This window comes from Alligator sinensis, unplaced genomic scaffold, assembly GCF_000455745.1.
Source record: "Alligator sinensis unplaced genomic scaffold, ASM45574v1 scaffold531_1, whole genome shotgun sequence".
NCBI lineage: Eukaryota > Metazoa > Chordata > Crocodylia > Alligatoridae > Alligator > Alligator sinensis.
In genome coordinates this window covers 1,873,567-1,897,771 of record NW_005842173.1, presented here as the reverse complement: position 1 = coordinate 1,897,771, position 24,205 = coordinate 1,873,567, and the positions used below count along the sequence as shown (strand labels likewise).

The 24,205-nt window shown below is 44.1% G+C and overlaps 1 protein-coding gene across 1 annotated transcript in view; it reads left to right on the top strand.

Moving 5' to 3' along the window:
- Window positions 1-2,076: 2,076 nt before the first annotated feature.
- LOC102378619 (growth hormone-releasing hormone receptor) overlaps window positions 2,077-24,205 on the top strand; it is a 30,415-nt gene continuing 8,286 nt past the window's right edge. The window contains exons 1-9 of the mRNA XM_025206812.1: window positions 2,077-2,157; window positions 10,053-10,155; window positions 11,035-11,142; window positions 12,976-13,076; window positions 18,166-18,263; window positions 19,262-19,394; window positions 20,837-20,990; window positions 22,299-22,359; window positions 23,923-23,992. Coding sequence (XP_025062597.1) covers window positions 2,077-2,157; window positions 10,053-10,155; window positions 11,035-11,142; window positions 12,976-13,076; window positions 18,166-18,263; window positions 19,262-19,394; window positions 20,837-20,990; window positions 22,299-22,359; window positions 23,923-23,992 — 909 coding nt within the window. The remainder of the gene's footprint in view (window positions 2,158-10,052; window positions 10,156-11,034; window positions 11,143-12,975; window positions 13,077-18,165; window positions 18,264-19,261; window positions 19,395-20,836; window positions 20,991-22,298; window positions 22,360-23,922; window positions 23,993-24,205) is intronic.

Below are 24,205 nucleotides of genomic sequence, written 5' to 3'. Positions count from 1 at the left end.
CTTTCCCTAGCTCTGTCACTGTCCTGCTGGGTAATCTTGAGCAAATCAATCCCTTTTCCTTTCTCTGCCTCAGTTTCCCCATCTGTCCAGTGGTGATAATGACACTGGTCTTATTTCTAAAGTGCTCTGAGTGCCTGTGAAAAGTGCTACAAAACCACTAAGTAGTAGCAGCAATACCAGAGAAAAGAACGTGTCGTGTTCAGGTTGCATGATATTCCTGTTATGAGGTTTTGTTTTCCATTGCCATTTTGCTATCTTTAAATGTCTGAACTGAAATTTTTCATGACAGACCTCTGCCACCAAAGATGTTTCTAGTCATTTCGGAAATTAATTATGGGAAAAAATGATGATGCCCTCCCCTCCCCCACCATGTTAAAATAATCCTTCCTTTCTTCCATGAAGAAGTTTGGGGCCTCCATTTTTGGTAGAAAGACCTTGACGTTTGTCAGAGGGGTTGCCCTACCTTCTGGGATTCACTTGGGACACTCCTGAGAGAATTTGGCCAAGTTTGGCCAAGACATCAATTCCTAAAACATGGGTGTCAAATGTCTGAACAATGGGCTGGATCTGGCCTGCAGAGCCACTCCATTGGGCTCATGGTGCTCCTGGCAGGTCAGATCATTTGTTGGTGGGGCCATGAGGGAGTGAGACCTGCTTCAGACTCCAGTGCACTGTTGGACATGGCCATTGGCATCAGGTGGGGGAGTGAGGGCTGTGCTGACATCTCGTCCTGCTGTTGCTTGGGGCCACTGCCATTTGGCCTGTGGCTGCTGGGGCTACAAGCATTTACCCCCAGCACTGCTGCCCTCATTGCTTGCCCCTTGGATTTGGTCTGCAAGGAGCCCCATGGTCTGGATCTGGCTTGGGACATAGGGTGAGCTTGACACCCTTGCTTTAAAAAATAAATAAAACTCCACCCTCCCCTTGCACTTGGTCAGTAGAGAGCTTGGCAGCTGTATGCTGACTAAAGAGTTGATCTTCCCTGCGCATGCTCTGTGCCCCCCACAACTCCTACGTGTGACCAGACTATGTGTATACCATCCCCTCGACATACTCCCAGCCTGGGAAGGCGAAGACTAGGAGCATTCTCCTGGACCTAGCTTGTCCTGGCCGGAGGTAGCTTCTGCAAGGTGTTTGCTGATGGTATCTTTTATTGGGCTGTTGCACTGAGTGCTAAAATGGTGAGAAAAGAGTCTCTGTGTCTTCTGCCATCAGGGTTCCCACTTGGGCTGTGGAGAGGAGCAGGAGGACACCGAAATCAGGGAAGCTGAGGGAGATGTGTGTCAGGGAGGGTGTTGGTGGTGCAGGAGCCATGGGGAGGATGGGAACATAGAGGCAGAAGTTGAACTGGGCACAGGCAGCGGGTGAATAGCGGCAGAGACTAATTTAATTCCAGTTTTCCCATCTGGAGGTCCTACACCTGGCAGCATTAACGTTCTTCTAACAGGGGGGAGGAGATGGGGCATAACGTGTATTCACGCAGGTGCTTCTTTACACGGTACATAACTTGGACTGAATTTTGCTTTCCCATGCTCATACAGCACGCGCTCCGCCAGGAGCCGTTGTGTCCGAGAGCAGATCTTGGCCACGCGGTGAAAAATGTAATGATACGCTCTTATCTCCACACACCTGCAAACACACACAGCTTTTTTAAACAGGAAAACAAGCATAAGATGCATGCTGTGTTCGAATGAATTGATTTTAATCCATTCGCAGGCGTTGCTGGTCTCCAACATCCGATGTTGCTTTAAAAGTGACACGATCAACATTAATAGGTCTGTTAAACCTGACTCTAATCATTTGGTGTCTCTGAGGCAGGCTCCCCAGAAGGGATCTCGTTACCCTAATCTCAAACACGCTGTTCATCATTTGCTATCTGGGAATGTGTAGCAAGGTCAAGAAGGTGGGAAGCCAGTCAATCACTGCCTGGAGAGTTGTTAATATTTAGTTTCCACTTCATTGTACTGTTACGTCACTTCTGTGCAAAAAGATAAATGCTTCAGACCAGGCACTGATAGGAGAAAGGGAAGATGAAGGGAAGGTAAAAGATGCTAAAGGAGGCTGGGGAAGTGAATTATGACACTTGACTTGCTTCGGAAGATGAATTCCAGTGCTTTGTACCACTGTGCCTTTTACTCGCTGTGTCTTGCAACTCTTGTAAGTAATTGCGTTAAGGAGGTTTGCCTCGATTGTTTTCCATAATCAGTTAGTTTCCTCTAGGAACAGATGGGCTGATACAGCTTGCTTCATTGCAGCAGCATCTCTCTCTCTTTTGTCCCCCCTTTCCTTTATTTGACTTTGATTCACATTAAAAATTGCAAGATGCTAGGAACAGTGCAAGCTGTAGCAGAAGAGGCATGCAAGCTGCAGGATCGGTGTAGCATTGTGTTTCACTGCTTTATTACTCAACGTTTTGATATTGCCGATAGCAAAATGTGTATATGGGGGATTTAAAAAAGAGGAATTAAAAAAAAAAGGAAATAGAGAAGAGTTAGTATGATGGAGGCTGTGAGTTTGGGGATGGTTGTGTTAACCTTTGACATCTGCCACGTTACAGGTTGACATTTCACTGGTGTTTTTGTAAGATGTAGTGTGCCAGTATTTGAGACAATAAGAGTGATAAGAGCAAATAGACCAGAATCCCCAGGAGTTTTGCCGTCTTCTATCATAGCGAGATTTGCCCAATAACTTCATATATGGTGTAAAGAAAAACTGTCCGAAAAAACTGCCATTCTGCTTCGGGCAATTATTTGGGAGCCAGATGACATGATTATTCATGTGAAGGAGAGTGGGGGATGGAGAAGCAAATTGTTCCTTGCTTTAGATTATAATGCCATTTTAAACACCTTGCAACCCCTTTTTTTATGGTATCACCCCCCTCAGGGCGGGTGATCCATGGAACGCAGTGTCACAGGATCGTTTGGCTCACAGCATCTTTTTGCACCTGGAAAGAAATAGGCTATGATATGGAATAGCTGAGGAAGAGCCTATTTTTCTATATGCACCTCTCATTTCCTTCGTGGTGTGCGATGGCATTCATGCAATGCTTCAGTGGAATTATTAATGGAGGGGAGCGCTATTCCGCATAAAAGGGGGAGCAGAATCTGGTCCTACTAGTTAGTCGTGTTCTTCGCTGAGGGACATAGCAAGGATCTTGCTTTCTTTTGGGCAGGATTCTTCCACCTTAACGTAAGATGAGTAGCACCTTAGCCCACAAAAACTCAGCTGCTCACAAAGTTAGGTGGTACTTGGTGTGGGTATGGATGGCAGATCAGGTGTTTCTGAGCATTAGATCTTTGATTGAGAAAAGGAAACAAGCAACTTTTTTCCACCTTATCCATTAGTATTTCTTGGTACCATTATTTCCCTGTGTGACATTGGTTTTGGTTATAGAGTGGCTTTAAAAGTTAAAGTCTTTAAACATTTTTTCATTTTTGGGGGGTATAGACTAGTTTAAACATGCAAATAATGCTCTGTGGTGATATACATGGGAGGAAGCAACAGGGGAAAAGTCAAATAAATAGATGTTAGGTTTTTATTGCAGCTTGTACAGGAATAAGACATGATCTGTTTTAAGTAGGTAGACTGTTTGATATTTCTTAATGGTCTAATTCTGCAGGCTTTACTCACGTGGTGGTTGCTAACGTAACTAGATGTTGAAAAATCAGCCTGATATTCAGGGGGTCATGTGAGCCCATGAATCTGCTTCGCTTATAAGAATTGTAGGTGCTGGGAGCTCTGAAAGCAAGTCCTAAATTTGAAACAGGCCCTATGTTTGGAACCTCAGTTTAATTTTAGATTTCAGAGCTTTTAATTATACAACCTCACAAGATGAACATTTTATCCACTTCTTCTTGGCGAGGAACTATTGGAAACATTAACCATGTTCCCTATACATTTTCCATGACTATCTTTTTGCATAGTACTCTTTGTATTGTGTCCTTCCAAAAAAATGGAATTGATCCCATAGAAAAAAAAATGTTGGGGAAGATACAGCTTCTCTCATTGTTATTCTGAATGGAGCTCTTAGAAGCGCTAAAATAACAGCTTTAGACACAGCCACTTTTCTGCCACGGCTGTGTGTATTTTCTACCCTCACCCATCTCTATATTTGTTATTCCCCTTTCTGAATACCTTAGCTTCTGATACCCTTATGCAGGTCTCACGAATCAAGATTCCTCCCAAATCTACCTGCCCATAGGGCAAATATGATGCAGACATACCAGTTTCTGTAGTCAGCAGCACACCCAAAGGTGTCATGTGGCAAACATCATGCCCAGCTGCCTTTGAATCCCTAGTGTAAATGACCACACACTCACTAACAGCTGGGGGCAGCTTGTGGCTCATGTTCAGAGCAGGGCTTGCACTCCTAACCCTAAAGCTGTAGGAAGTCATCTTAACCTCTCTGCTACCACGCTGCCACCACAGCCTGAGTACTTCATAATTCCTATTGAGTCTGTTGAAACCAGTGAATAAATTATATACTACTCCCTGGGGGCATCTACATGTGTGCTTTACTACAGAGTCGTCTAATTCACTCTGCAATACAGCGTCACTGTCTACACATGCACCGGTATCAGGGTGCAGTAAAGTAATTAACGATTCCATAGGATAGTACTGTCGGGAACACTACTATCTTATGGCAGAGTACTTTACTGCACTGAAAAGCACGTGTAGACAGTGACCCGGGGCGTAAATTGCATCTGGTCAATCCAGGCAGCAGGGGGCTTGCTCTGCCTCAGCTCAACTTGCTGCTGTCCTGGGTGCACGTGTAGAAGCTGCGTCTGGGAGCGGTTGACTCTGGCATGAACTGCTCTGGAGTTTATTGCATCACATTAATGTCACATGTAGATGCACCACTATGTGTGACCAACATTAGAATATGGCCCTTTCCTCCTCAAACCTCCCCCCTCCAGTGTACTGAGAATATTGACTTTCATCCCCTCCCCAGTTCTTTCCGGAATCACCATCCTGAGATTCCCTGCTCAGACTTTGTACAAGCAGTGCTCCATTCAAGGCAGGTCTTGGTTCAAATCAAAGATCAAGATCAAGATTGATCTGTAGCAAAGAGAAATAGCTCCCTCTCTTCCTCTTAGAGTTCGACTTGGAAAGGAATCTGACACCTTGAGGATATTTTTAGCTTCTGTGAATCAAAACTGTCTTTGTTCTTTGACGGTGGGGTTTGTCACATTTGATACAAGTGAAGGACCATCAGAGCTCCCTTGTCAGAGTGAAAGTATCATGGAGAAAGTGCTTCCGCCCAGAGCAGAAAAGTTGTTTGTTGCACCTCTGGGCCAGGTATAGACAGGACACTTTTACTGGTATAAGGGATCGGAAACTGGCCTATGTAACAGAGGTTCGGCATACACAGACTGATTTAAAAATGGCACAATCCATTCTAAGATTTGCCCCCTCACCAAAGGGCAAACATCTGTTCGCTACTAATCTAAACTACGCCGCTTACAGAAAACTGCATAACTTAGATTGATTCTGCCTCAAGCTTTTTGAATGTCTGTACCTAGCCCTGATGTTTTCCCTTAGACGCCATATAGGGCATCTGCTGAAAAGCAAGACCTGTGAATGTCTCAAATTGTTTCCAAAAGTTGGGTCATCATGAGTAGCTATTTACTTAAACCACAAGGCCCACAAGGCCCAGATCTAGATTGCATGCTATGCTCTCTGAACCACCCCACAAAACCTGGACTTCTGGGATCACTTCAAGATTTGCAGCCCTAAGTGGGTGTAAAGAGGTGCCTGAAAGATGCAATAGAACAGATCATCAGTTGGTTTTCAATCTTTATAGCTCTATTGGATGGATCTTTGATAATTGATGCTACTGGAGGATCTGGGCCAATGTGGTAGATTATGGCGGATTATGATGGGTGACACAGTTATCCCTCCCTCTGCCCCAAAATTCTTTGACTATACGGTTTGCAGAATACCAATGCGGATGTGTGGATGAAGTTTCTGGGCCTGAAATCTTTACCTCTTAAGGGCCAAGTTCTGACTCTGCAACTTTCAGCCCTCCTGGCAATCACAGGGGTAATCACAACCCTGTGAGCACTCGCAAAGTATTCAATAGGGCTTCATGGTCTATGTGGGGGTTTACTACAGGGCCCCTCCATGACCCCAAGATCATGGAGGGAGATGAGAGATCGACATCCAGAGATGTACTTAGATATGGGATGAAGATTCAAAAGCCAGGTCAGAGTCCAAACGCTTTCAGAGCTTAGTGGTGTTCAGAGGGCTGATTATGGCCTGGATTACTGTAGTGTTAGGATGTGTCCATAGGGATAGGGCCAGATCTGACTTCAAAGCCAGTGCTAGGTTGGTACAATTTCTTAGCTTTTCATTGAACTGTCCATTGGTCCAGAGGAAGAGAAGCAAAGCAGAACATTCAATCCTTTTCCAGAGCCTGGCTGCACATTACAGCTAACTGTGCGTGTGGGAGAGGCCAGGGGAGGGAGAAACGCACCAGCACATAAATCTACTGTAATCACACTCGCTTACAACAAACTATTGATATGGATAAGGGAAACTCTAATGACTAATTCAGAGAGGGAACAGGTAGCTTTTCAATGCGTGGCTGCTTATGCATAAAAACGAGGAATCTGTAATGTTAGCTTGAAAAGTGAGGCCCTATCCAATGCAAACATCACTTTCTGCCTGGCTACACAGCTTGCATGGTCTTCTTTCTCTAACCCTTGTTTCTCTGGAGAAGAAAAGATTGAAGGGGGATTTGATAACATTTTTCAAATACATGAAGGGTGATTACAGAGAGGGTGGAGATGGGCTTTTCTCTGTGGCTGTAGGGGACAGAACTAGGAGCAATGGACTCGAGCTGCAGCAGGGGAAATTTAGGCTGGAGATTAGGAGGAACTTTATGACTATGAGCGTGGGAAGCACTGGGACAGGCTGCTTGGAGAAGGTGTGGGATCTCCATCCCCAGAAATTTTCAAGGGCAGTGTAGGCAGACACTTGGCTGGATGATTTGGCTTGAGCAGGAGGCTGGACTAGGTGACTTTATGAGGTCCCTTCCAGCCCTGCTTTCCTATGATCCTATGATGTTCCTCACCTTTCTCGGGGTATATCTGGGACTGTGACTGCAGCTCATGTAAGGTATACCTGCACCAGCTTGAAATGAGCTACTTTGGGCATTGCTGGGGGTGTTCAGGGGCTAAGTAAATGCTTGGTAGTTTAGTCTATGCTGAAGTCCATGCTTCTGTGGCTAGATTGCTAGCAGCCCCCAGCCGATTGCTTTAAAGCTTGGATATGTTTAGAAAAGCAGCTGTCACAGTAATGGCCATGGTGCAGATGTGGCTGCAGTGCAGATATACCTTCATATATATTGAGGAAACTCAATAGTAGCATGTTAAGGCCCACAGTTTGTCTAGGTGCAAGTGACGGAAAGCAATGGAGACTCAAGTGACTGACTAACCTCCGGTAACTAATTACCAGATAAGCAGTAACAATTGAAAAAAAAAAGCATTCAAGCAACTGTCATGTAATATAAGCAGGATTTGGCCACCTGTGTCCAAATAAGCAACCCCCAATCCGCCCCCAACCCAACTTCCTAGGTGCCTTGAAAGTACCCAGGCACCTATATTTTTGCCAGCAAACTTATATAGTTAGAGAAAGTTCTCATCTTATCTGTAAAGCTATACATGCCCTGGGGCACCACTGTCTTAGGCACAAATCCCAAATAACCTTAGGTATGAAACAGCCACTGAGATGCTCAGCTCAGCTAATTCCCCCACAGGCCCAGATCTGGCTAGTGTGCTTCGAGTACATCTACACTGAGTTCACCACAAAGCACAGCACAGCAGATGCTCGTATTCAGAAATATGGCCAGAGGAGGTGCCCACTAGGTAAGCAGGTAGACACCAGGGCTGGCGGGCTGGCTGGACGTGTGTGTACCCATGTCAGAACAGACTGAATAGGGGACAGGGAATCTTTTCACTTTGCTTCATCTGAGGTTTCTGTTGCCCATAAAAAATCTACAGCTTTTAAAGACGGTGGGAATCGCAACTGCTCAGCATCGCTGCGTTAGAGGAACTGCAGTAAAATTAGGACACCCTGGAGAAGTGAACTTTAACCTTAATCACAGACCTTTTATTTCATGGGCACGTGAACCAAAGTTCTCACGAATTTTTCAGGTTTAAAGAGGGAAAAAAAAAGAAAATATACTCTATTTTCCCTGGGTTCTGGGTTTGTGAACGAGCCAGACAGGGTTTTTGTTTTTTAACTTTTACTGAACTCAAAAGGCAGTCTTCAGAGGCAAAAGCAAAAGAGAGTCGTTTTGCCAGGAGGAATTCTTTTGACTGGGCAACTGGGTACATTTCCACCCTGCTGAGATCTTTCTGGACGCAGTTCACCAAACCAGCTCAATAAAATAAAATATCCATTCAGTGAAAGATATGGCTAGTTTTCATGCTGATTAGCATAGCAATGTTCTCCTATGGTTTCAATACACCAGGATAAAACATGACCTTTTCGTATAGATCTCATTCATTACTGATTAAGGGGAACGGCAAAGGAGGAATAAATCCAAGTCTGCAATAGGAATTAAAAGTGTGTAATATGAAATGCAGTCAGTCTGAATTGACCCCTATTACTGTCGTCCTGCAGGCAGCTAGAAAAGACTCTGGGCAATTAAAGACGCAGCACACAGAAATTAGTATAGGAATATATCACTGGTATTCATAGGCACTGCTAGTTTCAAAGGCCACTTTTCAAGTCTTGCTGTCAAATCAGGAAAAGCTGAGAATAGAAATGCATGGCATGGGATCCCAGGTTCAATACATCTTTTTCCATAAAGCCCAATCTTTTTTTTTTCTGTCCAAATCAACAGCAACATTTTCAGTGTCTCACTAAAGCGCAGATGAGAGCTTCGAGTTGTAAGCTAGCCCCATCAGTTTGAATGCTCTGTAGATCAGCTTGAGGTGAGGATGTTAATATGAATGGGGAACACCAGTGGATTCGAATTATTACATTTTGCCCTTTGAATGACTTGCAAGAAAGATATCTCTTTCCAAACTTCACTGAATAGTTATCCTTCCTGCATCCAGCGGGGCTGAATAGAATAATCTGGCCACCTGTTCAGCGGGAAGATTTCAACGTGTTTCACTTTGTCTTTTTTTTTTGAAGGATGCATTGATGGGCGATATTTCTGCCCAGTACAGATGGGAGTGGAGTGGGGATGACCATGTGTTGGGTATATGAACTGTCCTGCTGGTGTGGAGAGAGATGGTTTGGAGGAGCAGAGCTTGTAGTTCGTCTCCCATGAAAAGGAGTTATGTACAGCACTGGATATCACCCCACTGTATATTTATTAGCTGGCTTGCAACCTATAGTTGGGATCCAGCAGCCTACACCTTGTTTGGCCACTGCACCCTGATTGTATCCAACCCTCCAACTCTTTTTTGGGTTGTAGCTTAGTATCCTGTTCGATAGCAGCTGGGATTGCAGGAGAAGTGGGGTAGGGATGGTCTCTATTATATTTCTTTTTGTCCCTCTTTTGCCTGGTCCAGATCACCCAGACAGCAGCGAGTATGACTTGTCCATTAGAATGTATTTTTATGGGAGTCCTTTGTTCCCGAACCAGAGAGGATTAAATCCTACTTTTGGCATCAGTCATGTAAATGGGTAAAAAGCATAATGAATGCATCACACTTACTCTATTTGAAGTCTGTGGCAGAAGATGCCGATGAGAACAGAAAAAAAGTACCTTGCAAAGAACAACACCAACAGCAAAAATCCCTACAATGTTATTGTGTCAGAGATGGGAGAGGTATTCTGAGCCAAACCTTATCTGGGGCAGAGCCTCTCCTATATGGTTCATGGAGTGATCATAATTTACACCCACTGCAGATTTGCTCCTGATGGACATCTGCATAGTTGTGTTACTCCCAGAGGATGTAGTCATTTGCAGTTAAGTGCGATGCTATGGAGAGGGGCTGCCTATTGGTAGGAAACGTAGAAAACAGTCCTTGATAATGCCTGAGGCAGGGTGATATTCATCTACCTAAGTGACAAACTCTTCTCCTTTGTAGGTGGTTGGGCATGTCCATCCAGAATGCGATTTTATAACTGAGATGAAGAAAAACGAGAATGAGTGTCTCAGGGATGCTGAAGACTTGGGAAATGGGACTAAAGGTACAGTATATGGTGTCTTGAAAGGGAAACGGGCTTGGATTTGAAAAATGAATGAAGCTGGTTCAGAGGAAGAAGGCGTGTAACCTCTCTCTTCTGCTCTAGAACTGAACGCAAATCTTTTTGCTGCTTCCCATCACCCTGGACATCAAGTTCAGATGCTATGGTCCTTCATTCATCCTTGTGTCTTGATTAGCCTTTCTGCCTCTCTCTTCCCTCACCTTCTCCATGACCTTATGTCTGCTTCCTTGATTTTCATCCCCACTTGGCTTTTTCTCTGTGCCTGAAACATAGTGCCAGCGAACCATGTCATCCCATCTCCTGACTCCAAGCCCATTGAAAACGCCATATATGCTGCATTGCCTGGAAGAAGCTAGTTAAGTTATCTTTCAAAAATTTGGGCTGGTGAGATGGATAGGTGCCTCAAATGGGATGTGAATATAAAAATATGAGAATGGCCAAAGATACACCTAGACCGGTGTCTGGGCTCCAACACTGGTAACTAGTGAATGCTGGAGATGAAGAGTAGTCCTTTCATCGGCAAACTTCATTTCCTCCCCTAAAGTCCTCATACTTATTCTGGATCTGGTTTATAATTAACAGGACATGTGCAAGGTAATCCATCCCCTGTCAGACCCTCTCAGTCACCACCAGCAGGTTACATCCTTGACCTGTCCTTCACAAATACGTCTGATTCCTTTCAGAGCCTGGTAGCATTGGCCTCCACATCATCCTGTGGCAATGAGTTCCTTGGCCTTGCTGTAGAAATCCTCCTCCTTCATTTCCCCAGCATAGTCTCCCTGGTGGTGTCATAGCTACAATGAGATGTTTCGTACTCAAATACAAAGAAGGTTTAGCAATGTGTTTTCTTTCCTCTGTGAGGTTGCAAGAAAACATGGGACCGGTTGTTGTGCTGGCCCGATGCAGACGCTGGAGAGACTATTGCCTTACCATGTCCGAACATCCTTTTTTACTTCATGAAGAAGCCAGGTGAGGGACCCTTGCAGATTGATTTCATTGCTTTAAATTTGCACAGGACCCCATTAGGCTCATGAAAGCGAGGGTTGAGCCATGTGGGAAGTGGGGATAAGGAGAGCGCTACTCCAGGAACGTCTACCTTTGTTACAGGGTGCTTTACAGTTTGTCTGGGGTCCTGGGTAACCTCCACAGTTGGGGCTTGGTCTAGCATTTCATGCTGTGAGCCTGAGACAAAGTGCTTGAGTCCATGGAAAGAGTCTCACTTGTTTCAAAGGGCTTTGAGGTTGGCCCAAAGGGAAAGCTCCTCTTGGGTTCATCGGGGGGTATTGTTTGAATCAACTCTGGGCCTTAAGAGGTTTAGTTTGTGATTAACATGGGATGAAATGAAAGGATCATGAATGAATGATGTGGGCATTCCTTAGGACTGAGAACAGAGAGGGGAAGCAGAATTTTGCCATGAAATTTGGCCAGAAGCAGATCTGATGAAAGCAGATGTAACTTGGTGGAAATCAGTGGCCTGGCAGTTGCTTATTCTGGAGATGAATTTGGCCCGATAACTGAGAACATGTGAGGAGAACCGATCTTCCAGGAAAGACGGAGATTTGGCAGCTTCAAAAGAAAAAACGAAATCCCCCAAGCCTGTCTACCGCCCTCCTCGCAGTATGTGACACCTGCTAGTTATAACCAAGGGATCAGGAGCATTCCTTTCATCTGCAAACTTCATTTCCTCCCGTAAAATCCTCATACTTATCCTGGATCTGGCTTATAAAGCTTTCTACTGAAAACCCTGTTATCACTCTCCGGGCAAAACAGTTACGCCAGATAAACCAGCTAGTTGTATCCAATGTCAAGGAGGGAGTAGACAAAGGGCATAGGGGCGGGGGTAGAGTATAACTAGGAGCTATTGATTATAGTTATCCCATAGCAAGAGAAATGTTAGCATGGTATGAGGTCTGTCTCAGGGGAATTAAGGGTGGGGGTGGGGGTCTTTCCCTCTGGGGTTAACTTATGAGAAACGGAAAAGCCTTAAAATTGAAATAGGAAAGCTAGTTATTTTTCACTGTTGTTGCTTCCTCACCTGCACAGCACCAAGCACAGATATGGTGTTGAACAAAATAGTTAATATCCAAACAAGCCATTTCTGTGACTAATTTCTGTAGTTCTGCTCTTTTTATAACACACAGTGGTGGATATGGTTTATTTTATCACCCTGAATTCACTGGTGCAGGGCCAGAATAGTTTGAGAAACTCTACTTAGACTGAATCTTAGTGCCCATGTTTTTGCTCTGCATTTGTACAGCATCTAGCACACTGAAGCCCTGGTTGGTGACTCCAACGTGCTGTCACAATGCAAGTACATTATTATAAATTGTACATGAGACGGGTTTTTGCTGTGTTGCCTCCATAGCTCTTCATTGCTTCTATAGAAAATGCGCAGCACAGCAATTCTGGGTATAAAGTGTCTAAGAGAAACCTGCTCTAGATTTGGGAAGAGAAGAAGTGTCCATCTCTTATACAAGAGAAGTTAAATTTTTCCAGAGCATGGTCATCAGGTTAGATCAGGGAACCTTGGAAGGACAAAAACGAGTCTTTGTGAATGGGGCAATGGAGGAAACTTCAGGAAGTTCGGAAGTGAACTTCACAAGCTTCCCCTTGTCCAAGACTTGCAACCGTGCCTTCCTTATCAAGAGGAACATTGTTCCTCCCCGTCTTCTTTACTATCAGGGATTGTTCTTCTCTTATTCTACAGTTCCTTAATAGGAAGCAACCTACTACTGCTGAATTTGGTTGTCCATGGAATGAATGCATGGGCTTCTTTAGCAATACAGAACTTTTCTGTTTTAGCTGGCCTGGTGAGAAGAAACTGCACGAAGAAAGGATGGTCAGATCCATTTCCCTCATACCATATTGCCTGCCCAGTGGAAGATGAGATTCCCATTGAAGAAGTAAGTTCATTGAGCAAACAGAGTTTAGACATGTGCAGTTGCTGTTAGGATTCCTTTCTATTTCTGAAGTTCACTGGGGAAGAAACTTGGTTTAAGTGGCCGTCCACTTACTAGGTACGAGGAAGAATGGCTGCTTACCTGGCAAAATGATTCATAACACTTACTGTCCTGAGAGAGCAATAATGAAGGCAGCTAATAAGTTTAGAGAGCTGTATTCACAAAATGTAGAGGCAGAACCTACAGCTGATGTACATGTGTGCGACTCCATTGATCTTAATTGACACCATCTAAAAATCTGGCCCCAAATGTCTGTAAAACAAGGGACTGAATTTTCAGTCTGATCTGTTGGTAGCCTTATAGCAGGTCTATGGCAAGTGCCCCTCTTTTAAAAAAATAAAGAATTTTTTTTTTGTTGCAAATATCTAGTTGTTTTAATAAAAGTTATCACCTCTGTCACAAATTTTGATTCATCTTTTCAAGAGAATTTCAGCTGTGATGTAGTCTCTACCAGTATAACATAAGAGGCTGGATCCCTATGCCATGCATATTATAAGAAAATAGATTGGTTACGGCAAAAATAATCAGTAAAAGTATCTAAGCAAGAGGAAATTTGGACATTAAAATGTGTATTGTGCACAGCCACGTGGCTGTCCCTTGGACTGGTATTGATCCAATGGAGTTTCTCTGGATTTACACCCAAGTAATTTGGATCAGAATTGTTTCAGCTTGATTCTCAGAGTTAGTGGGCATATCTACATGTACATTAATGCTCTGCAATTATGGTGCATTAAGTTTAGTACCTATAATAACAGGTACTAATTTAATGTACCATAAACGGCACTACCGTGTAGTAGCACTGGTGCACAGGCTTTACGTGATGCTCATGTACAATAGACTAATTCTACTGTGCATTTGGGCGTTAGCACGACTTTTACGGTGACGCACTAATCCACAGTAGAATTAGTCTACTGTGCTTTTAGCATCTCGTAGATACACCCAGTGTCACTTAGACCTTGTAAATGCTGGGAAGTTTTACTCTTTGACATAAAGTTAGTATTGGATCAATTAATCAAAGTAATTATACTGATTCATATAGCAGCTATTCCTGTCTAGGAAGGGTATTAAGCTAAATTGATGTTAGGCACTTTAATATAGGTATAACCGAATCCATATTTGGATTGTACTGGTAAAGCTATATTGTTAAAATAATAATCCCATCCCTAAATAATATATTATGCGGGTATAAAAACTGTGTTGTAACTAGGCCTAATTATTTTCTTAATTACTCTGGTGTAAATCTGGAAAACAGAAGACTCCAGTGGGGTGTGAAAAGGAGATTCACAGGGAAGTTTGTACGCAGCCAGTGGTGCTAGCTGAGAGAATGAAAGCAAGATTGTTTTTTATTTGGCGAAGGTAATTTCACTTGTGACAAAGAGCTTAGGCTGTGTGTGGGCGAAACGAGGGGCACCCAGGAGTTTTAGTTTGCTGCCCTACCAGCTGTGGAGTGAAGCACCGGGCTTTGTGCAGCCCAGGGGCTCTGCAGGAAGCCCATGCAGGCAGCCTGGCAGCAGCCTGGGAAGACAGCCTCCACCCAAGAATAGCGGCGAGCCTGATCTTTTTTTTCCATGGAGCCTGCCTGCCTACCTGAGCTGCATAGGGGCCTGGTGCCTCCCTCTTCAGCTGCGGTGCCCCCCGGGACCACCTGATCCAGGTGCCTGCAGGTGGGTTTTGCCTGGGGGAGGCTGTCACTGCCATGGAAGGAAGCACCAGCCCTGCCTGCAGCCCAGGCACCGCTCCACCCTCCAGCAGCTCATCCTGCCCTCCCTGCCGCCGGAGAGGCAGGTAAGTTTGGGTGTGTGCATGACATGGAGGTTTAAAGAGCCCTAAATTGAAGCGGTGTTTTTAAAAACCCACCGCTTCAATTTAGGGCCCCCGTTTCATCTACACAAGCCCTTAGTCAACAACCTGTTTTGCACAGGAGCTTCCTAGATTTTTCTGGTCCTCTTCCCATTACTTCTTCCCAGTTTGTTATCATGCTATTTAGCTTGCAACTTCCTTTTTTCTGCCAGCTGATTTATAGTACTTGCCATGCTGTGTCAACAAGCACTTCCCCTAAAATGCAATGCTTAAAAAATGTCCTTTCCCCCCTGCTTTTTATTGCTTCCTTGCACTTCTAGTGCAAAAACAATCACAGCATAAGCCTGCTGTTTTCTTTGGCAGTAGCCCTGATCTTTCATTTAGGTAAACTCCTCAGCCTGCTTGTTTATCTGCTTGGGAACTGGGCTATTGCTTTGTATGGCGTTCGTATCTGATTTATACTCGGTGTCAGCTGGCTGGGATGAGACTAGAACAGATCTGCTGTGTTAATGCACAGGGCAACTCCTTATTGACTCCCCTATTTGAGTTTTGGTTGGAGCAATATAGAAGAGCTATCAGGGCCTTGATAACTAGCTGAATGGAGTGTGTTGCCTGTGTGATGGTGGATGCAATGTCAGGCCTATTATGTCTTATGCTTCAGCCATGCTCAGCACTTCTCACTATAAGACTATAATTATAACGTTTTCTGGAGTGATGCACTGGAGTTAGACCATGAAAGTCTAATCTGCTATCCTGTCTTGTGTCAAAGAGGAGAAATATAGTGCCTGACAGGGTGTTTGCAAGTATATATAATAAAGTTGAAATAGGACCCAAAAGGCAGACACTGCCAAATTTTGGAAAAGAAATACTTGAAATTCAATTTCAAATTTTCAAATGAGGATCATTGCATAAGAGTGAATTTGCACATACAGAACTCGCATAAAACAAGGAAGACCTGTCATTATACCTGGGAAAACTTGAGCTTGGGAACACAAGGAAAAAAGAAAACCCAGTAGAAAAAAACAGAATAGGGAGCAGGGCCCAGAGCAAAATGTGAAATTCAAAATGAACTCGGAGAAGGGCAGGGAGGAAATGTTATGAAAGATGGAAATATTGTGTTATATACACCATATATGAGACAGCCACCAGTACTAATCTATCTGTCAGGGAATTTCCTGTCTCTGACATCAGCCATCAGTGCCTGCAGATAAAGTCCTAGCAGCGAAATGCAAGGTTCAATAAAGTTGATAGGAGTTTTGCCATCAAGTTCAACGAGTCCAGGATTTCACCCTCAGACTTTTGAAAAATTAACTTGCTCTTGCAAAACAGAACTGGATTTAAACTGCAGCTGGGAAAGATTTGTGAATCAAATGATCACCACTGGAATGCCCTAAAACACGTGCTCACAACCTGCTCTAAGGACTGGGTCGAGGATGGTCTGACCTAACTGTGCCACATGTGCCTGGTGGGCAGTGGCTCCACAGCCCCCGGTGCTGCCCGGCTGTGGGGCAATATTGTGTGGGATCCTCCGTGACCCAGGGTCCAACTCCAGTGTGAATCTGAGGGCATGGATGGCTGCTTGTCCTACCACGGGCCTGGGTGGCAATGCGTCCTGCTCCGATTGCTCCTGCTGCCCTAGCTAGGGATGGAGCCCGTGGCTGCGGGGCAGGGCGCAGGTCGGGGAGGGCCCTGGCCTAACAGTGGCTGGCTGGTTCATCAGCTGGGGTGGGGCTTCTGGGAAGGACCTCTGGCAGGTTTGGCCAAGTCGGCGATGAGTCCAGGCTGGGCTGCTTGATAGTGCCCCTGCATAACACCTGCAGAGTCTCCCTATGCCTGAAGAAGGGTCTTTGTGTCTGAAAGCTTGCAAAGAACATTTGTCCCAACTATTTAGTTGGTCTAATAAAAGAGATCACATTTACCCAAAGAATCTTGCCTGATAGGGCCCCTGACACCTATGGACTGTGGAGCCATTTTATCCAGTCTGCAGGACTGGGGTGCTTTTGCAGCACTTCTCTTGTGGGCAGCTCTGCCCAGCCATCAGGGGGGAAGTGGCAGCAGCCAGCTCCAGCTCTGGATCTGGCTCCAGTGACAATGGCACAGGCCAGTGTGGAAGTGGCCTGAGCTCAGAGCTAGGCTCTGTTAAAGCACCCCCCACCCCCCGCCCTAAAACACTGTTGTGGTCAGTGAAGCCTCATGCCTCTTGAGATAAATCCTTCCCTCGTTGTCCTATCTCTTTATGCTTTCTACTGAGATTACCATGACCTTCTCCCAGGATTAGGTGAATGTTTTGTCAAAGCAGGAATATTTTTAGTATACACGTGTGCATATACAGAAAGGATTGTTGGTTGTAGCTGTGTTGGTCTAAGGACATAGGCAGACACAGTTCTTTGGGTAGATGTGATCTCTTTTATTAGACTAACTCAACAGTTGGGAAAATTGTTCTTTGCAAGCTTTTGGGCACAAAAAGGGCGTTTGTGTCCGCAAGCTAGCAAAGAACATTTTTTCCAACCATTAACTGGTCTAATAAAAGATATCACAGCTACCCAAAAAACCCTGTCTGCCTATACAAAAAGGATTATTATAGGTCTACCATGGTATAGTATCTTGGCAAACTGAGTCAGGTTGAAGTGTAGTTAGGAATCCCAGACCCATAGCATACTGGCTTGGTTTCAGATACCATAGCAAGTTTGAAACCCAGTTTAACTTGAATGGAGTTTTGCTAAATTTGCATAGCCTCCTGAATCAGTCAGCCTTCCTAGACCTAGTAGTGTATTTTTTTCCCATCAAAATCACATACGTCCTTAGTGATTTGCTATTAACCAGACAAAGCTGGAAGGTTTCTCAAGAGGTCATCAAATCCAGCCTCCTGCTCAAGAGAGGATTCTCTCTGTCAAAACCTTCCCACACAAACCTGCACTTAAAACTATCCAGTGATGGATATCCCACATCTCTAGCAGACTTCTCTAGTGCTTAACCACTACAGATAGAAAGCTCTTCCTAATTTCGAGCCCTGGCACTGGTGAAGCATTGAACGAGATGACTGTGAAAGTAAGATGAAGTGTTCCAGCTGCGCTTTGCTTTGGGATTTTATGTTCTTACAAAAAGGTGGATACTAGGAGTGTGAATTGAGACTGCAAAAAAGGTTTTGGCATCCCACTCAATTTTGCATAGCTTCTACCACTGTTATTTTGGCCTTAAGTCGCAAATAACACAGTTATTCTCTTCTTTATAGCACTCCTATTTTTCTACGGTAAAGATCATCTACACCGTAGGATATAGCATATCTATCGCCTCGCTCACCATTGCTGTGACAGTTCTCATTGCCTTCAGGTAACCTGATGAGCGTCTAACAGGGCACCAAAAATACAAGAAACTGAATAAACAGAAATGCACACTGCACTGAAAAGCCATGGGCAGAAAGGTTGATATCTTTAAAATGAGCAGAAACAGCTAATTTGGCAATGGTTGAGTTCAACTGCAATACTGCTCACAATAAGTGAATTTTAAGATCACCTGCAAGTGATCCGGTATGGGTCGGACTTTATAAGAACCTGATTTTCATAATTGCTGAGAATCTCTGACTCCAGCTGAAAATGTAGAACTGAAATTGGTTGACGTCTCTGAAAATCAGGCTCAACGTTTTTGTTTCCATGGAAGATGGTTGACCAAAATTAACTAAAGGTGTGATTTGTAAATCACAGCACATCCCTATATGTATATTATTATTAGTAAGAAGTAAAGTGGCCTTAATTCAATGGCACTTAATGAATTCCTATAGTTCGTTAAACTAAAGCAAATACAGCCACATTCATTCTGAGTAACAGTGTCTACCTATGCATTTAATACACCTTTTAATCCACTTTAAAATTAATTCAGATTAATTTCCTTGACTGTCTCCATGCTGATAAGTCATACATCCACTGCCTGCTACCTAGAAGAGAGCTACCTAGGCAGTCACAGATACTCTGCAGCATTCTTATTATCTTGGAAGCTGTTTTATCCCCTTCAGTTTTATATTAGTCAAGGTCATTTCTGCAAATTCAGGCTTTCCACTGGCACAAGTACATATTTGCGATACAAGGGAAGGACTGGTCTGATACGGTTCTGGGAGGGTTTAACGCCCACTGATATTAGATATCAACTAAAAGGGACATTTTCAAGAGTGCTTAAAATAAACGTAGTTCCCTTAGCAGTCAGCTATTTGCTTCAGTAGGAGCAGAGTTAGGCCAAAGCAGACTGCTTTTGAAAATCCCAGCCTCAGGAAACAAGCAAGTGGCAGAGATTATTCACCTCCCCTCACTTCAGTCTTCTGGCTTCTTTCCTTACAGGAGACTCCGCTGCCCCAGGAATTATATCCACATCCAGCTCTTTCTCACCTTCATCTTGAAAGCTATTGCCATATTCATTAAGGATGCCGTCCTCTTCCAGAAGGAAGACATTGATCATTGCAGTTTCTCTACAGTAAGCATTTGAAAAGATCACTTTGGTGTATGCATAATATATTGCTTTATCTCTTCCAGTGGCTTGTGCTTTCTTTTATATCTTCAAAGAGCAAAACGTCAAAGGTCTGCCTGAAACAAATGGCCCGTTGATGTACATTATATGCTAGCCCAATTTCGGCGGCGGTCCTTCAAAGTTGAGGATGACATCCGTCAGGCTTGATGGGTCCTCAGGTGACTGAGGAGCAGATTCTGGATACACACGTTCTTTGGCAATGGAGACATGTTGTTGTATGGGGGAGTGGGATTCGCATCTCTGGGTTGGTCTCCTCCTTTCTTTGCCACTGCTGTTCAGCCCTGGTATCGAGTCGTTGGGCCTTGGAGGACCAGGTGGTGCCATGCCGAAGGGTCAGCAGCTTGCCTCCATGCTTAAGGGTGACCTTGAGCATATTTTTGTACCATTTCCTTTGGCTTCCCTTTGAGCGTTGGCCAACGGAGAGCTGGGAGAAGAAGAACCTCTAGCCCAATTTATACTGCCATGGGCACACAAACGAGTGATGCAACTGGCCACCTTGGACTACCTAGCCTCAGTGACCAGACAGCTATTTACAGGTGTGCTCCCTGTGCAGTGCAGGTCTGAGAGGCTATAACTAATCATCCTCCAGAGCCATAGCAAGACCTTAGGAATGATAGTTGTCAGCTCTGTTTTAATGCAAGTTGCTTCTTTATGAAATCCAGGCTGCCTGTTTCCTGGGCAAGCACTCAACCCTACTTTGGCACTGCATGGTTGTTGGATAAAAACGCAGTGAAGGAAGAGCTGAGGGAGAGGCAGAAGGCCAAAATGTAGGTCTTCCACCCTCCCAAAACAATTCCCTCCTTACTGGGGACAGAAGTATACTCCCTCTTATTTGCTCTCCTCTTACCCCAGGAGTCTCTCCCTCCTCACTGCACAGGGCTTGGCTTTAGTTCATCAAGCTAAGTTTAAAAATATTGTTGACTATTACTATTGTTAGCTAAATTCTCCCGTCAGCTCTCTGCCATGTTAAAAGTCACACTAATGCTTGAAGCTGCAGCTTGATCTGAGGACCTTGCAGTTGAGACTATTCACATGAATAAGTGGTTTTCATACGAATATTAGACTGCAAACGCAGGTCTATATTGAAGTGGTCTGAAAATGGCAGGGGTGGTAATCTGAAGCTGCTAGGAGGTTTGAAATTCTTTCCCAAAAGGGAAAAAAACCCAAAACAAAACAAAAACCCAAAGCAAAAGAAATTCCATTTAATGGTGTCATCTACATTGGTATCAAAGTTGGGCTGTGTTGTTTTTCACACCCATAATTAGAGGTGTGGGGCACCCAAAATGCCCTATAATGGTAACTGGAATTATGGACGCTCATCGTGTCTGAAAGGTCAACTCAAATATTTGCATGTGTTGTGCTGAATTTTTGCCTTTCCTGTTCCCTAGACCGAATGCAAGATCTCAGTTGTTTTCTGCCACTATTTTATGATGACCAATTTCATGTGGCTGCTGGTAGAAGCCCTTTATTTGAACAGTCTGCTGCTCTCGTCCCTCCCTCATGGAAGAAGATACTTTTGGTGGCTTGTTCTGTTTGGCTGGGGTACGTAAGGGCAGGGGTGGGACTGGTCAAGAATATAATACCTTCCAGGACTTGATCCCTCTCCTTCTGATGTCAGTAGAAAGATTATCGGTGTAGGCATCCACATAAACTGACTGCAAAGTAACTGCCTGTATATTGTAAAAAGTCAGAAGAGGATTCTAGGAACAACCGCACAGGGGAGGAATCAAAATCATATTTCCTGCTTCCCAAGCCTTACCAACCGGACTACAGTCTAGTTCAGGCTGAGAACATCTTCCACTTCCTCATGTTCAAGTTGGGTGGAAAGAACCCCATAACCAAAAGGAAAGCAGGCCAAGTGAACCTGACTCTGTAGACCAGCAGAGAGGGTACTCACCTAGAAGGAGGAAAACCTGGGTTCTGGTTATTTCCAGGTTGTTTGCATCTGTTTCTTGTAAAATGTACGAAGAGTCTAGGAGTGGAGTCAAAGGTTGGAACCCAGGTCTCCTGCTTCTCAGGGTAGTGCCCGGAGCACTTGACTTTGGTGGCATGCCCCCTCCTGCTTATTGTCCCTCTTTCTTCGAGATCCCTGCATTCTTGACTGCCGAGTGCCCCCCGTTGGAAAGGAGCCGTGGGACCTGGAATCCAGGCTGCCTGCTTCCTGGGCAAGCACTCAACTCCGCCTTTGGCATTGCATGGTTGTTGGCTAAAATGCAATGAGGGCAGAGCTGGAGGAGAGGCAGAAGGCCAAAATGCATATCTTCCAACAATGCCCTCCTTACTAGGGCACAGAAGTATACTCCCTCCTACCCCAGGACTTACTCCCTCCTGGCTGCACAGGACTTGGCCTTTATTTTATCAAGTTGAAGTTTAAAAGTATTGTTGACTAGTACTATTGTTAGATAAATTCTCCCCTCAGCTCTCTGCCATGCTAAAAGTATAAAGCTAATGCTTGAATCTGCAGCCTGAGCTGAGGGACCGGAAGCTGAGACTATTCACATGAAAAAGTGGTTTTCATATGAATAAAACACTGCAAAAGCAGGTCTATACTGATGTTTGACACTAAGTGCAAATGTACTTATAGACGCCCTTACAGCCTCAAAATGCTGAACATAGGTTGCTTGTAACTACTTTATTTTATAGTGTGTGGAGAGACTTCCTCTTTACATTTATGTTCCTCACAGAAGCCTTTATTAAGTGTAAATGCTGTTCCTGTTGCATATGTAAATGCTGTTCCTGTGGGTGCCCTGTAATCTCATGTTAGGGCTGCTGCGGACAGGGTGGAAATTTAATGGGGGATAATTAACGACATCGGAAAAAACCCATAACCCTTGTTGAATTGTTTTACAGGTTTCCCAACATTTTTCACCCTTGTGTGGATATTAACCAAGTTTTATTTTGAAGACACAGCGTAAGTAGCAGTTTTATACCAGATCCCATAGCGTGTTCCCGTTTCAATACTATGAGAAGTCTTGATCCCGTACTATGGCCCTTCGTGAGTTACTGGGGTCCTAGGAAAGTTAAGTTAGTGCATTAAACCTTCACATCCATCCTGCACTTGCTCTTGATCATCTTTCTATGCAATTATTATCCAAATGAAAAACAGAAAATACTAATAAAATCCATGTTCTGCTGAAGTCAATGAAGTTTCGCCATTGTCTTCAGTAGAAACAAAATTTCACTCTGCATTTTTATTTCCCTTTGGAAAAAGAATAAAGGGATACCTTGAAACAAAAATCCAAACAAATTCACATCTTGACCTGAGAACAAAATGTTTCAGGCTAAAGGGAAGGTTTTAAGAAAAATTAGAACTACCTGAAAACACGTGCTTGTAATGGGAGTTAATTAAGTTAGGGAAGCGATAGTTTTTAAGCAAGTTGAAGTATTTCTCATGCTGCAGGGCAATCAAGGTGTTCTCATGAGACAATGATAACTTTATAGGCAGGCAAGAATAGTTTCTGAGATCAGAAACCTAAAGAGGTTGAATGAAGTTTCCACTTTATGTGTAGAAAATGCCTCATCTTCAAAGAACAATGATGCTTTAGATCTGGCTTGCAGCTTGCATCTGTTCGACCTATGGAGCAATAGATGACTTTGAGCTATCATTTAGTGTTTTAGGGCCAGTGGAAATTCTACTGTTTTCATAAGGACCAGAAAATATTAATGGAGCCCTGGGATCAGAGAATATCCATGGCAACAGTACATTACAAACCATGGTTGCAGAGATTTGGATAGTAATACTGCCTCTCAAAATGTCACTATCATGTAGGTATCTACTGACCATTCAGGCTGTGTGAAGCTTCACTCCCCGATTCGATTAGGTGGAAATTTGGTCTGATTCGGTGGCCAAATCTCTGAATCTGAATCGAATCAGAGGACTCTTTAATCTCTCCAAATCAAATCGGAGAGATTTGGAAACATTTGGCAATTTGGACATAGGCACAGCTTTAAATGCTTTTTCTACATAGCTTTAGAGGTAGCAGGCAGCTTGTGAGTGCTATGATGCTGGGGCAGGTAGAGCATCCCACAAGAGCTCAGGGGGGGATCCCCAGCACGCTCAGCAGCAGACTCAGAAGTGGACCAGAAGTACATCTGGTCCATTTCTGGGTTTGCCGCCAAGCATGCGGGGGGGTCCCCATGCTCCTGATCCACCCCACCATTGCAGTGTTCACAAGCCGCGCCTGGTACCTCAAGGTATGTAGAAAAAACATTTCAAGCTGTGTCTATGGCTGAATCAGTGATTCTCTGAATCAGCATCAAATTGTCAAATTCGGATTTGGCTGAATCAAATCGGGGACAGTGATCCAAATCAACGAATCAAATCACTGTCCCTGATTTGGGCAGAATTCAAATCCAAATTGAATAGGGCCTGTTTTGCACACCCCTGCTGACTATCCAGTGTAATTTCTTGATATAACAGTATTTCTCTGACCATGTCTATCTATGCATGTTAATTGTAGCGCTATTTGTTTAGATGCTGGGATATTAACCAGGGCTCTCCTTACTGGTGGCTAATCAAGGGACCCATCATCCTTTCTGTTGGGGTATGTGTGATATTTTGAACTTTGTAAACATTGCTTGAAAAATGGATTATGAAATGGTATTAAATAGAGAAGGTGGGAGGGGGAAGCCTAGGGTGGGAATGCACTGCCTGACTTGTAGCTTCCAACTGAGATCAAGGCTGTACAGAAAAGCATACATCCTAAGGCTAAAGAGTATTAATGTGGAAACTTTATTATTATTATGAACTTGCAAAA